Here is a 15,205-nt window from a genome sequence, read left to right on the forward strand (position 1 = left end):
TATTATAATAGAAGTATAACTTCTTACGTGCGTACAAAGTACACACACACATTCTTTTTTTTTGTATAATAAGTATTTCCTTCCCTCTCGTCTGTTCCGCTTATCTTATATCATTCTTCTTGCAGGCTTTCCTCGTCCTCTATATTTAGTACCCAGTTAAAATATTCCACCCAGTGATTCAAAATATCTTTCTTTTTTGTTAATAGGTCGCCATAGATGGGAGGTGAGAGAGTGAGAGAAGACATTATTAAAGATATTTTATCCCTCATTTTATTTATACATCGTTTATCTATACACTTTTATCTTTACACTGTTTTATCGATACTTATTTTCATCTTATTTTATTTCATTTTAGTTATATACATTTATACATTCTTTTGTTTTAACTTTTTACATACATTTATTTTGTACAAGTACTCAATGTTTTACTGACTTCTGGAACAAATTAAAATAGGGGCTACTCCTCACAGTCTATTTTACCGACATGGAGTAGAGATATGGTCAGCACAGCAGCAGGGTGGCCGAAGTAATGTTTGCTAAAAATGTATACCGGGTGTCCGCGGGTGAAATGAGGGGGTTTTAGTGGGTAGGCAGTTGCGTTTTCACGATTGATTCGCTGAGCTTCGCAGGTGTCTGGATCGGGCAAACGGACTGAATCCCAGACACCAGGATAGAGGGCAGCACATCAGTTTCTTGGGGTGCTGCGGTCTGCTCTGACAGTCTTATGAAGATTTCCTCCTCAAAAAAAAAAAAAAAAAAAATAGGAAAATGCAACTATGATATTACAACTAGACGAGAATACAAATCCCATCCCCATTAAGACAGGCGTGAGCCAAGGAGACGTAATATCGCCAAAGCTTTTCAACCTAGCCCTAGAAGACGTCTTCAAAACTACAAATTGGTCAACCTGTGGCATTAACGTTAATGGCAACAAGCTAAACAACCTCAGATTCACTGACGACATTGTGATTATAGTGAGCACATTCCAGGAACTCGCAGGCAGATCCCAATACCCGCGTCGGTCTAAAAATGAATATGAGCAAAACAAAAATAGTGACAAACACAGATGACCCCCGACGTATAACTATAAATGGCAGTGAGATAGAAAAAGTCGAGGAATATATCTACCTAGGCCAAATCCTGAAACTTGACAAAGAGAACCAAAGTGCGGAAATTACTAGGAGAGCAAGACTAGCATGGACAGGATTTGGAAAACTTAGTTGGATAGTTAAGAACCGCAAAATACCCCAATACTTGAGCAAAGTGTTCAACCAGTGCATCCTTCCTATCATGACATATAGATGTCAAACCTGGACCCTAACCAAGGCAAATATGAATAAACTAACCATAACAGAAAGAGCAATGGAAAGAGGAATGTTAGATATACGACTGTCAGATAAAAAGAGGAACGACTGGGTAAGATCAAAAATAAAAGTCGAGGACATAACAACAAAAGTTGCCAAACTTGGAGCTTTGCAGGCCACAGTGCTAGACAAAAAGACCAACGTTGGAATGCAACTACAGTGAAACTTGGATATTACGGCCTCGGTAGTTACGTCATCCCGGCTGTAACGTCAATTTTTAATAGGTCCGGCCAAACACTATTCGATAACATTATTAAAAACCCGGTTTTATCGGCTAAAAATGAAGTAACCCTCGTCTATAGCGTCATAAAATTGTACAGTAGGTTGTCCTTTTTTTTATTTTATGAAAAATAAAGTGCAATGCGTTTCTGGCTTTGCGCCATTGTTCCTTCTAAGAATGTGAGAAAGGCCAATAAAATTATCCCTTCTGTGTACAGTTACGTGACCTTTACAACTGTGTACAGTTCTTTGATTTCCCATTTTATCAGTGCCATCCTAAAAGTCAAATTTTCTGTTTCAGAAGTCAGAACAGATTGTTTAAGAAATTTTTGCTACCGTAAAATTGTGTTCGGCTCGTTTTTTTTTAGATTTTAATTTAGTAATTAGCTTTTTATTTTTTAATATGGCAAGTTGTAGTACTAAAAGGAAGTACAGTGGAACCTCGATAACTCGGATTAATCGGGACCGCGACCGATCCGGGTTATCGAAAATCCGAGGTAGCCGGAGAATATGGTAAAAATTAATAAAATACGGTATACTTACAGATAAACTCCGTTAGAATTGAAATAACATGAAATATATTTATAAATATGCACAGTACCTGCTCATTAAAATTACTAAAAAAACACCAAACCCAAACGTAAGCAAATGGAAGCGAACAATACAAGACACACAATACTAAAGACCATTGTTTATAAAAGAATTTTTTAAATAGTCTTTCCTAAACAATGCTGACAGTTTGAAATAAAAAGGAATAGATACTACAGACAGGTGGCTGTTGTTTCTGCGGCGTGTGCTATGAGTCATTTTTAATATCGTATAGTTCAAATTACACACATACACATTATCTCTCAAATATTATATTATTCTTGTTCTCATGATCATTTTTCAGTGCGTCATTAATTATGACGTCACATACTGTATTGGGTGTGTCGAGACTTATTTCATGTAATTATTGACGAATCTGCAGAATCGTACTTCGCCATAGGTGAAAAGCTTGTGGAATTAAACTAATTAGTAATTTAGTAGATTTGATTTTTACACAATATGTTAACATGTAGGTATTTTTTATAAAGGGGAATAAAATTAAAAAGTAAACAATATTGTTGATTAAATTTATAAATATGGAAACATTAAAAAATGACACAAAACTATCCATAAACTGTGTTATTATCTTCTTCTCTAGGTGCTGTCTCCGCTTCAAAAGTTGGCAATCATCAGAGAGATCTTTATTTCTGAAACCGCAGCTCTAAATAATTCATTGTTATTACATCCAAACCAGTTCCTAAGGTTCTTCAGCCATGAGTTACGTCTCCTTACTATGGATCTTTTTTTTGCATAATGACCTGGAGTATTAGATATACATCTCTCATCACATGTCCCATATATCTCAGTTTTCTTCTTATTTGTTAGTTCTTCTCGTTCCCTATGCGTAAGTCTCATTACCTCCACGTTGGCTATTCTATCTACTCATGAGATTTTTAGCACTCTTCGGTACATCTCGAATGTATCTAGTCTCCTCACGCCAATGACTAACTTTTAACGAACTAAATTCTAAACCAAAACACAAAATAATGCACAAAAACGTTGTGAAACACAAGGGAAGTCGAATTCGAATTTCAAAATGACAGGTACACAAAATACTGACCTGAATAATAACCGTCACTTGACTCTTTGACACTTCTAAAAAATGGCCAAAATGGACGAAGTTTTCGTCAAATGTTCGTAATACGTGTATTTGATTGGCTAGAAAAAACGCGCATTCTAAATATCAACGAATCAAACGTAGGTTAGGAATAGACATCTTATGTATATAACCATTGTAATGATGCATTATTTTTGTGTTTAATCACGGAGCTACCGCTTTTTCCGTCTCATCTAACTTAATGCATTAGAGAGAAATCGAAAAACTGTGACGCACTGAAAAATGATCATGAGAACAAGAATACATACATTTTTATTGTTGAAAGGTTTGTCTGATAATTAACTATTTTGATTGGAAATAAGCCACAATTAAATTGAAAAATACAAAATATTGAAAATCAAAATGTTTATCTGATGAAAACCGGTCCGGGTTAGCCGGACTTCCGGGATTATGGGGGCCGACTTATCGGGGTTCCACTGTACTACATACTTTCACTTTTCTCTACCTCCTTTATAACGTCACTCTGATAATATATAGTGTCATTTTTTTACTGGACCCTTCAATGACGCTATAAGCAAGTTCCACTGTATACAACACTGGAGACCTTACGAAAGTAAACGACCGAGAGGAAGACCACAGATGGGTTGACCAACAAATTGGAAATATGTTGCTCACGAGCAACATATTGATATTAACGTATGTTGACCGATGGAAGGAATTGGGAGAGGCCTATGTTAAAACGTGGACGATAGAAGGCTAAGAAGAAGAAGAAGAAGAAAAAAATAGGTCGCCATTCAGATTTGCACATTAGTTTGTACTTGGCTTGAATTCTTTTCTGTTCATATTAACGTTCTTATAGAATGTTCTGAATTATTTCTCTCTGTTAAGTTTTTCTATATCATACGTTCCTTATTTATATTTATGTTTTATGTATGTTTATTATGTTTTAGAGAAATAGAGCTCTCTACAGACGACATGGTGAATGCCCTCGCGGAAGCATCCCAAACTACTTTTATTAGTGACAGATGGGAATATTCAGATTATTTAGGTGAAATGCGGTATTGTATCGTGGGACCCACATTACCAGGATCAGGCAACTATTCTGCATATAACATTTGGGGTTAGTTTCGTTGCATACATCGAGATATATTCTTTGCAATTCTTGTTTATTGCTTTCTTGTTTCAGTTGCTCAAAATCAAGATGGTGTACCTGGTTCGAATAGCGTCAGTTCTGTTGAGCCGAATCCAGCTTTTAGTATTAGTGCTGCACTAACTTATACTGCACAGTTGCTAAGCGTTTTATCTTATTATCTGAATACCAGGCTTCCATGTAGGATGCAATATAGGTAAGTTATGTTTTTAATAAAAAATTATTCCAAAAATGAATAACCATTTTCAATTTCGTTGCAACACGAAACTACAGCCGCACTATATTGTAGTTCAATCAGAGAGTGCACAAGCACCTCTACCGGTTTCGAAACTTATTAGTCTCTCGTCAGGAGACACATATGCTGCTCTCTCTGAGCCAACCAGAACAAACCCCGGTGTGCAGTCACGGATTGCAACGAACGAAATGGCAGGGATGCCCTAGCGGCAACTGCTAGCAAAAGACTAAGTTTTCAATCTAATAGCACATAAAATAACATCAAAAATATTACTCTGCATCCCACCAGACTGAAAACAATGGGAACCTTCTCTGGTTACACCTCCGAGCGGAGAACTAGAATTTAGTGCGGCTGTAGTTTCGTGTTGCAACGAAATGGAAAATGGTTATTCATTTTTGATTTACATGTTTACTCTGATTGGAGTACGAAGGGAACCATTCTCGTTGGAACTTTACCGCGCTGAGCAGATGGGACGTGAATTATAAATTGTAAAATTCCCTCATCTTCTTTAGTCTTAGCATCTGTTATGGCTTGCAAATTTTAGAAGCCTTGGAGGTGTAACCAGAGAAGGTTCCCATTGTTTTCAGTCTGGTGGGATGTAGAGTAATATTTTTGATGTTATTTTATGTGCTATTAGATTGAAAACTTAATCACGTTTCATAATATGGTGTATGTTTATAATCAATTAAAAACAAATAAACAGAAATGATAAAGAGCAAAATTTGTATGTAGTAAGAGTTCGAAGCAAAATTTGTATGCAAAAAGGTAATGGTTCGAAGATTACCATCCTATTGTTTATAACTTCGTCGAAAATGCAGGTCAACTTTGACCGGTTGTAAACTTACGTGCATAGAAATCGGCCCACTTAAAAATTTGGTCATTTTTGATGTCTCATATTTCCTAAACCTGTTAGCCGATTTAAGTGATTTTTTGAACATGTTATAGCCTGATTCTTTAGCAATACCACTGTAATAATATTGTTGCTAAACAGGTAAATTTTCATTGTATACCGGGTGTACCAATTAAACTGTGTTTTTTGCTCAAATTTTGAATCACCCTGTGGAATATTCTAGCATTTTTAAAATACTGAAATTAAAACCCAACTATAGCATCAGATTTTCTTAACATTCTGCTTTTTGATTCATTCGTTTAAGTTGGATAATAAAAAAGTTAGATACTTTAACAACACATGTTCTTCATCAATACACGGTGTTTTTAAATAAGTGCGACAAACTTTAAGGGGTAATTCTGCATGAAAAAATAATGACAGTTAGCTTTATAAACGTATGTCCGCAAATGTTTCGTTTCCGAGATACGGGATGTTAAATTTTTTCTTACAAACTGACGATTTATTTATTGCTTTAAAACCACTAGAGATATGCAAATGAAATTTGGTAGGTTTTAAGAGCTAGTTATTGCGGATTTTTTGACATAAAATTAAGAATTTTATATCCACCATTAGCGTGCATACGGGTAATATGATCGGTCATATTACACGTATGAGCGCTAATGGTAAATATTAAATTCTTAATTGTATGTCAAAAAATGTGCAATAATTACATCTTAAAACCCACCAAATTTCATTGGCATATCTAAACCGGTTTTAAAGCAATAAAATAAATCGTCAGTTTGTAAGAAAAAAATCAACATCCCGTATCTCGGAAACGAAACATTTGCGGACATACGTTTATAAAGCCAACTATTATTATTTTTTCATGCAGAATTATCCCTTAAAGTTTGTCGCACTTATTTAGAAACACCGTGTATTGATGAAGAACATGTCTAGTTGTTAAACTACCTAACTTTTTTATTATCCAACACAAACGAATGATTCAAAAAACAGGATGTTAGAAAACCTGAGGCTATAGTTGGGTTCTAGTTTTAGTATTTTATAAATGCTAGAATATTCCACAGAGGGTGATGCTGCGAGCTTTAAGAAAAAAAAAACACAGTTTGATTGGTACATCCGGTATACAATGAACATTTAACTGTTTAGCAACAGTATTATTACAGTGGTATTGTTACAGAAACAGGCTATAACCTGTTCAAAAAATCACTTAAATCGGCCAACAGGTTTAGGAAATATGAGACATCAAAAATGACCAAATTTTTAAGTGGGCCGATTTCTATGCACGTAAGTTTATTTCAGGAACGACTCCAATTCAACTTTTTGAAGTTATACTTCTTTAGACGCGATTGGGAGTGAATGTAAATGTGCGCGAAGTCATCAAAAATTGTTGGTGCTACGCGCAGATACGTTATACGTTTGCTCTGATAGGGTATTCCAATGACATGTCAAAAATTATCCAATATGGCGGCTGTGGTTAAAGAATGTATTGTTGTCATTTTTATTATTATGGTTATGGTTGTTAAGTTGTGTTTTAAAAGTTGTGAGAACAGAGATAAAACAGAACAACCCTGCCCAGAAAGTGTTTCGTCCTGTTAGGAGACTTACTTAACCCATTCGCTGACTATTGAAGAGGATAGAATTCGGCTAGGAGCCATTCTGTTGAACGGCACCTGACTGAAGTAACCATATCACGCGCTGGAACGTGATCGGCAAAGAATGGGTTAAAGAAGTGATTTTCTAAATTTTTGGGCAGTTTATTTTATCAAACCAAAGATGTTTGTTTTCATTATTTTAATAAGGTTATATTTTTGTTTTTAGTGATTTTTGTAGTAGTTACATGAAAGACGAGCAATTCGCAAGAAGAACAGCTAGATTGAATGCCAATATTCTATATTTATGTTTGCTTCAGCATGTAGATTTAAGTAGCCTGAATTCTGCCAAAACTATTCACAATATTTTACAATTAATTGAGGATCCAAATACGGATTTAGGAAGGTAAGGATTAGTGTCTTAACAAAAAAGGAAAAATATTCTATACTTTAATGTTAAGTTACAAGATTGACTATGAGCATGTATACTTGGTAGTATAGTAATTTCCATCAACATCCTAGTCAGGACTGGGTGTTTAATCTTATTCATTAAACAATTAATTGTTGCCCCTTGTCTGTTATTGCCTAATTACCAAATGTTATTATTTTTAATCCGCGTGCAACCTACAAATTTATTTAACGGTTGTATTTTGCTGCCGTTCAAACTAACAATCCTTTATATTTTAATAATTGTAACAAGATCTGATGCGTGTTGGGTTTGACCTCGAAACAAATATATAAAAACATGTAAGAGATTAGACTTGTTCACTTCTCAATTATCAGTTAGAATCAGACAAGTGCCAACTTCGCACGTTTCACGCCGTTTAAGAAACCGGGTTTAGTGTCTAATAAAGGGTCTATTTTGGGATTGGTGGTTTTAATTACATTCAGCACTTCAACCCTCTCCTATCAATTAGCTCCAGCTAATTGATTCTATTAATGATCCGGCTCGAAGGACCAAAGCCTTCAGGGCCTTCAAATAATAACATTTGATAATTAGGCAATAACAGACACGCGACAACCAATTCATTGTTTAATCAATGAGTTTAAACACTGGGTTCAGTGAACTATAATCGTATTATTTTAAGACGCATTAATAAAAACATGTTTAGGTTTTAAATCATTTTTAATTATTCTAGGGTTGGGCCTGTCGAATATGACGTTCAGCAGGCTCTTGCTTTGGAACAAGATTTGGTAAATGATCTCAAAACTAGCGAGGACTCTGATTCGGAGGAAGGAGATTCTTTCCCAGTCGAATGGGAGGCTGTAAGTATAATAAATTGAATAATAGCAAAATGTTTTGACATCCAACTACTTTATAAAATCATGACTCTACGAAATCCTATATTGATGTATTACAATAACGTAAAATACAATACCGATTAAATGTGTTGCCAACAATATCATACATTTTTGTAGACTAATTTCTCACCAAATCTGATATTTGACCATATTGCTTCCTGTAATATTTTATACCAATTAAACATAAGAAATAAAAAATGAAATATCATCTTCTTTTTCTGATATTTTTCATCATAGTTCTATCTTCTACAATCTAAATATTAATTCTCGGTTCCACTTAACAGAAGAATCTGACAACCCGAGGTGAAAATATGTCGTTTTGCCCACCACACCTAATCAGCGTTTGCTGTACACAAAAAATAAGCTAGAAAGGTGCTACCCAGTCCTTCCTAGATGTATTAGCACAATGCAAAATTTTTTGCCATGTGCTAATACATAAGAATTTTGATTTGTTCTTATTTGTTTGCCTTTAAACTGTGTAAAGCCTAAAAAAGACGTTCATGTATTTTATAGCTCAGTAGTTTATTATTTTTTGAACAAAACGTTAACTTGTAGGCCTTACGAAATATTTTCCACCTATTTCTATCTCGATCTTGCATCCAATTTGTGGTGATACGCTTTATATAATCTGTCCATCTAGTTGGTGGTCGTCCTCTGCTTCGATATGCCTCTTGTCTTGGTCGCCATTCCAGAATCTTTTTGATTCATTTATCATCTGTAAAGCTGGCAACATGACCGGTCCAAGTCCATTTCGCCATAGCTATTTATTCAACTGCATCCGTGACTTCTGTTCCTATTTATAGGTTTGATATTTTATCTTTGATAGTAATACCTAACATTGATCTTTTCATAGCGTGTTGTGTAACTGTTATTTTATTTATTGTTTCTTTTATAAGTTGGTATTTCTGCACCATATGTAAGAACCGGTAAAACACATTGGTTAAAAACCTTCCTTTTTAAACAAACCAGAATATTAAACATGAAAATGTTGTTCAATCTACAAAAAGCAGCCTATGTAAGACCTGTTCTTATTATTTGTATTTCAATTGTCATGATTATCTTGGCCTAAGCGAATCTAAAGTCTGTTTTAGACTATAACATAAAATGATATAAGAAAATGGTATCCTAAGTTTTATCACAATGTAAAACAGGAAACAAAATCTGTTAACAGAAAATGTTATACAAATTAGAACATGTCCTATTTGATAACAGTGTTTAGTACACAGACATGCGCAGTTAGGTTATTTTCGTTATACTGTCACATTGGTTCTTTTAAGATAACTTTTTTTTTAAGAAATGTTGCAATGGAAGCAGCTGATAATAATAGAGTTTTCTTATCCATCATATAACATATCTTTGTAATATAATATATCAAAGATAAAACTAACTAGGTTAAATGTTGAGGAAAATGAGGTTAAAATATTTTTAAAATAAAATAAGAAGAAGAAAATTGAGGTTAACAGTACATGTACCATCACAAAAATATAAAAAAGTAGTTTTTTAGCATGTGATGCGCAGAATCACATAATATATTCTAATAGGAAAAAGTGACAATGTAATATGTACACAAAACTTCCTGTCTTAATATTGTACACAATAATTTCATGTAAATTTTTGTTATATCATTTTATGTTAACAAAAAAAAAGTATGGTCTAAAACAGTCTTAATGCCAAAGATATTTGTAAATCCGTACATCCAATAACATCCCTGTATATATTTTTGTATTTTTATTGGTAAAAATTTGCATGTCCAAGAAGCATCTTTTCATTTTCACATTATTATACATTTTTTACCTACACACCACAGAGTTTAATGTAAGTGATATTTTATTGTTGATAACTTATTATAGGTGCCTCACGTGCAGTGTCCAGAAATATCTGCTGGTCCAGCGATCAGCCAATCTCCACAAATGATCAGCACTCAGCAGGCGAGCAGCATGGCGGGCGGTTTAGTGAACAGCGCAGCCGCTAGCATTGCGTCAATATGGCGCGGTTTTACCGGCAGGTAGTTTTTACTGCCTTAAATTACTGTACATCACAATTATATAAAAAAATGTATTTGTGGCACGACAAATTACATAGGTTAAATTCGTAGTTTTCTTTTATTTTCGTATTCAGATCTAAACTTTTAAATCTCTTGGCATGTGTAAGAATATTGTTAAATATATAGTTTTATATAATAATCAAAAATATTATTTTTTATCTTCATGATGAATCTAACATATTATATATCACATTATATACTCTTCACAAAAAGTATCGCATAAATGTATTAAGTCTAGAAGTTTTGATTAGTATCTCCTATTTTTTTTTGAAATGCCGGGGAATGAAACATAGTAATATTTAACAGTGGTTTATTCCAGTAAAATAAAAAATCAAAGACAAACAGGCCAAATAAATTAAAATAACAATTTTATTCAACAAAAATGAAAAAAAAAACAAATCTATGAAATAAGAAATTTCAACGACAAATTAAATATTTTAGTATCTGGTATGACCACCTCTGGCTCTAATGACGTCCCTCATTCTCTATGTAAGGCTTCTTCTAGGTAGTCACAAACATGTTCAATTGGGTTTAGGTCTGGGTTGACTGCTGGCCAATGGAGAACTTGAATATCAACCTCTTGAATATATTGCATTGTTATTTTATCAAAGTGCTGGCGAGCGTTGTCTTGCATAAAATAACTAAATTATCTCCAATAATTAAAACAAAAGGCACGACGTTTTTTTCAAGAACCTCTCTTATATACCCATCAGCTGTGTGCCTTGCAAAGCAGATGCCTCCCCATATCATGATCGAGCCACCTCCAAAATTTCTGGCTGCTCTTATGTTACACTGAGTAAATCGCTCACCGACGCGCCTGTTAACTGGAATACGTCTGTCAGATCCACAAAGTGTAAATCTTGACTCATCAGTAAAAGGAATATTAGCCCAATCGTTAATATTCCAATCAACATGTTCTCGTGCGAACCTTAAACGTGCCATACGGTCTGCCCTCGTTAACAGTGGAGCAGTTACAGGCATCCTGGCTCTGATTCAAAATTCCCTTAATCTGTTTCTAACCGAACTGACACTTATTCGAACATTATATACTGTGAAAAGATCATTTTGCAATTGCCTAGCTGTAACATTATAACGATCGGATGGACAAGGGGTCATGAAGGCTGAACCAGAAGGATCAGGACGATATATTATCCTTAGATGGAATAAGAAATGACCATGAAAAGGTCCAATCGTTTACATTGACGAAACAAAGACCACGTTGCTCAGTCGGAAGAGATATGGGCGTGGTTCTTTGGGGTTGGGCTTCTGTGAATAAATAATAATATGCGAATAGGGCTAATGAAACGACAATAGATAAAAGATGGATAGGTAACACTAACTGATGGTTTGACACATGAACTCTAAGAAAACGGAAATACTGAATACACAAACAAAATATGGGCGCCAGGGATTTTACCTCTAAATCCTCAAAGGAATAATTGACGAAACATAATACAATAGAAAAATTAGCAACACTGCTACCACAAAACAACAATGTTCTAGTCTTGAGCTGTAAATAATAATTAAATAAAATGCAACGTCGTACACTTTAATAAAATATTTATTAAAATTCTCAACGAAATCTCAATATTTACACAATACGTATATATGCAGAGTAAGATCGCCAACAACAAAATCAAGAAATCAAAAAAATAAACAGTTAATCTGTAAAACAAAATGTTGACGAAACAATAACTACCGAATGTAATTATTATTACTGCATATAAAGGGGTATACAGTAGAACTAAAAAAATACGAAATGTAAGTGAACGAATATAACTCTTATTAACTCAAAAAAAAAAAAAATTAAACTGAATAGTTAATTAAAAAATAAAAAGTTAATGCTCTAAATAAAATCTAAAAATCTTAACATTCACTTACAAACAATAAAAAAAGAGCTCTTTGTTTATATATACATATATAAATCTAATAATACTCAAAAAAATTTACATAATGAAAATGTTTTATTTTAATATTAAAAGTAAAAAAAAGTGACATATATATATATATATATATATATATATATATATATATATATATATATATATATATATACGTAAATGTCACTATTAACACTAAATGAGCGAAAACTGTAAGTCATTGAACTTATTCCTCGAAAGAAACACAAACATAAGGTCCTTGCTCTGGACACGCGAGAAGACATCTCCAAAATCCTTCTAAAGAATGCGTAACTTACGTTAAACAGATGTAGGGGATGCCCCTGTTTACATTACAGGCATTCCTTATCTAGACCAGGTCATATATCCAGCGACAAAGTCGAAACAAGGAACGACAACAAATGGGTTTGGACCACAGCGTAACGTGGACTCAAGATATTAGCAGTAGGCGGTTATCTGGGACCAGCCCTGTGAACAAAATTAGTTATTCACAGCGAGTGTTCTATGAAGAAACTAGTTTTTTAAAGACTTACCAGACGAATCCAGGCTGGTCTTAAGATCACAAAATACTAGAGTTCACTACATGACTGAGACAACTCAACTCACTGTATCAAAGTTCAACTCACAAGAATGACGCCGATTTTTCAGAGTTTGTTATTTTTATGGACGTTTGGCGTCAATTGATGGGGGTGGGGTTTGAACCAATCAAGATCATGGGAAACTGTGCGAAATATTTAAAAACAGAGTCGTTAAAACTCGTAAAGTGCTTAGCAACCCTAATTCTTAAATAAGTTATGAGAGGCAAAGACGATATCTTTTACAAAAAAAGCTATTAAATTCTAACATTTTGCGTGAGAACGCCTCTATCGATAAGACATGTGTTTTTCTGAGAAAAACACGGCGATATAGGTCCTAAAGTCTGCAGGCAATTAAGTAGAAGCCGTGAAGAGATGGGAACTGAATTAAAATCTACACTCAGAAAACTTAAACATTACAACATGACGTGTACGCAGAGTCTGCAGACGTAAATATCGGTCATCTGCGGGGTTCGTGCATCTGAGACGTCCTGGAACTGGTCTTCTTGTGTAATTCCCAGTGTATCTATACCTTCTTAGCTCTTAAAACGATGGATTGGTGGTACCCAAGATCGTCGTTAGAATCATTCATCAAAGAACATATAGAAAAATTGAGGAAAGAATCTCAAGTACTCAATTCGGTTTTCGCTGTGGCCTTGGAACGCGTGATGCACTATTCGCAACCCAAGTTTTAATTCAAAGATGCAGAGATGTAAATCATGACGTTTTCATGTGCGCGATTGATTTTGAAAAGGCCTTTGATAAAGTTCGCCATGAAAAAATGCTACATATTCTCAAAACTACCGGTCTGGACGGTAGGGACATTAGAATAATCACAAATTTGTATTGGGGCCAGGCTGCATGTATTAGGGTTGCGAATCAGTGCTCTGAAGAAGTAAAAATCAAGCGCGGAGTTCGACAAGGCTGTATATTGTCACCAATGTTGTTTAATCTTTACGCTGAAACAATCTTAAATGAAGTCTTGGAAAACGCAAAAGAGGGAATACTCATTAATGATATGCTTATGAACAATATCAGATACGCAGATGACACCTTGTTGCCGACTGGATCAATTGAACATCTTCAAGCGTTATTGAATCGAATGGTGGCATTCTGCGCGATATATGGACTCAAACTCAACGCAAGAAAAACAAAGTTTATGGTTATTAGTAAACAGGCAGCCGTAAATAATAACTATAACGTAACAATCGGTAATGACTCAATTGAACGAGTAAGTAATCTTGTATATCTGGGTACTCATATTAATGAAAGCTGGAACCCTAGTACAGAAATAAAAAGTAGAATTGCCAAAGCAAGACCAAGTTTTATGAAATTTAAGAAAATCCTGTGCAGTCATGATCTAAATTTGGAACTTCGCATAAGAATGGTCCGATGTTATATATTCCCAGTACTACTTTACGGGGTTGAAGCATGGACACTGACAGAATCGCTTTTAAAAAACCTAGAAGCATTTGAAATGTGGGTCTACCGCCGTATTCTGAAGATCAGTTGGGTTGAAAGAGTCACAAACGAAAGGGTTTTGCAACGTTTGAATAAAAGTTGCGAAGTAGTGAACACGGTTAAAAGGCGCAAATTGGAATACTTTGGTCATATAATGCGTCACCCAGAAAAATATGACATACTTCACCTTGTCATGCAAGGTAAAATAATGGGAAAAAGAAGTGTGGACCGCCGTACAACTTCTTGGCTTAAAAACCTACGCCAATGGTTTGGGAAAACTAGCACTGAACTATTTCGTGCGGCTGTAAATAAGACAATGATTGTTAATATGCTGCGCAACATGAGAGCCAACGATCGACAAGCGGTCTCGGCACCTTAAGAAGAAGAAGAAGATCGTCCATCTCCAATTAAAGCTACGATTTGGGCTGCTTGTTCTGACAGTTAAATTACTCATTTTTTTTTCTAAGAACGCATCTCCTCATTGAAAAATCAAGCAGACATAGTACACAGATCAAATTTTCGTACACAAATGTTTTTTTTTTGTGTGAATTTGATGGCCTTGGCCGAGCCAATTAGCCAGACATTTTGTTATTTTAAAAACAAACAAATTTGTTTTTTCAATCAGAGGATTTTTTCAGTATTTCTAACTCTAAATACATAACAAACTAACATATTACAATTATTATCTAAATAATACACTGTTTTGGTTGTAAATATTTTTTTTACATATTTATTTTTTTTATATTTTTAATTTGTTTTTTTTTATTATTTTTTTTAATTGTTTTTTACGACGCTAAGACATAAACCCGATTCAACATCTCGGAGGTTTACATCTCAGTTTTTTTTTATTTTTTTTTGCTTTTTCTTTTCTCT

The 15,205-nt window shown here is 34.4% G+C and overlaps 1 protein-coding gene across 4 annotated transcripts in view; it reads left to right on the top strand.

Annotated features, from left to right (window-relative positions):
• The window catches only part of LOC126887231 (beclin 1-associated autophagy-related key regulator), a 31,655-nt gene extending 21,207 nt beyond the window's left edge, over positions 1-10,448 (top strand). For all 4 annotated transcript variants that reach the window (XM_050654638.1, XM_050654639.1, XM_050654637.1 and 1 more), the window contains 5 exons: positions 4,179-4,348; positions 4,415-4,574; positions 7,282-7,458; positions 8,192-8,318; positions 10,205-10,448. In XM_050654638.1, coding sequence (XP_050510595.1) covers positions 4,179-4,348; positions 4,415-4,574; positions 7,282-7,458; positions 8,192-8,318; positions 10,205-10,363 — 793 coding nt within the window. In that variant the 3' untranslated portion in view covers positions 10,364-10,448. The remainder of the gene's footprint in view (positions 1-4,178; positions 4,349-4,414; positions 4,575-7,281; positions 7,459-8,191; positions 8,319-10,204) is intronic.
• The last annotated feature ends 4,757 nt before the right edge of the window (positions 10,449-15,205 follow it).

The sequence above is a fragment of the Diabrotica virgifera genome, chromosome 6 (assembly GCF_917563875.1).
Source record: "Diabrotica virgifera virgifera chromosome 6, PGI_DIABVI_V3a".
In the NCBI taxonomy this organism is placed as follows: Eukaryota; Metazoa; Arthropoda; class Insecta; order Coleoptera; family Chrysomelidae; genus Diabrotica; species Diabrotica virgifera.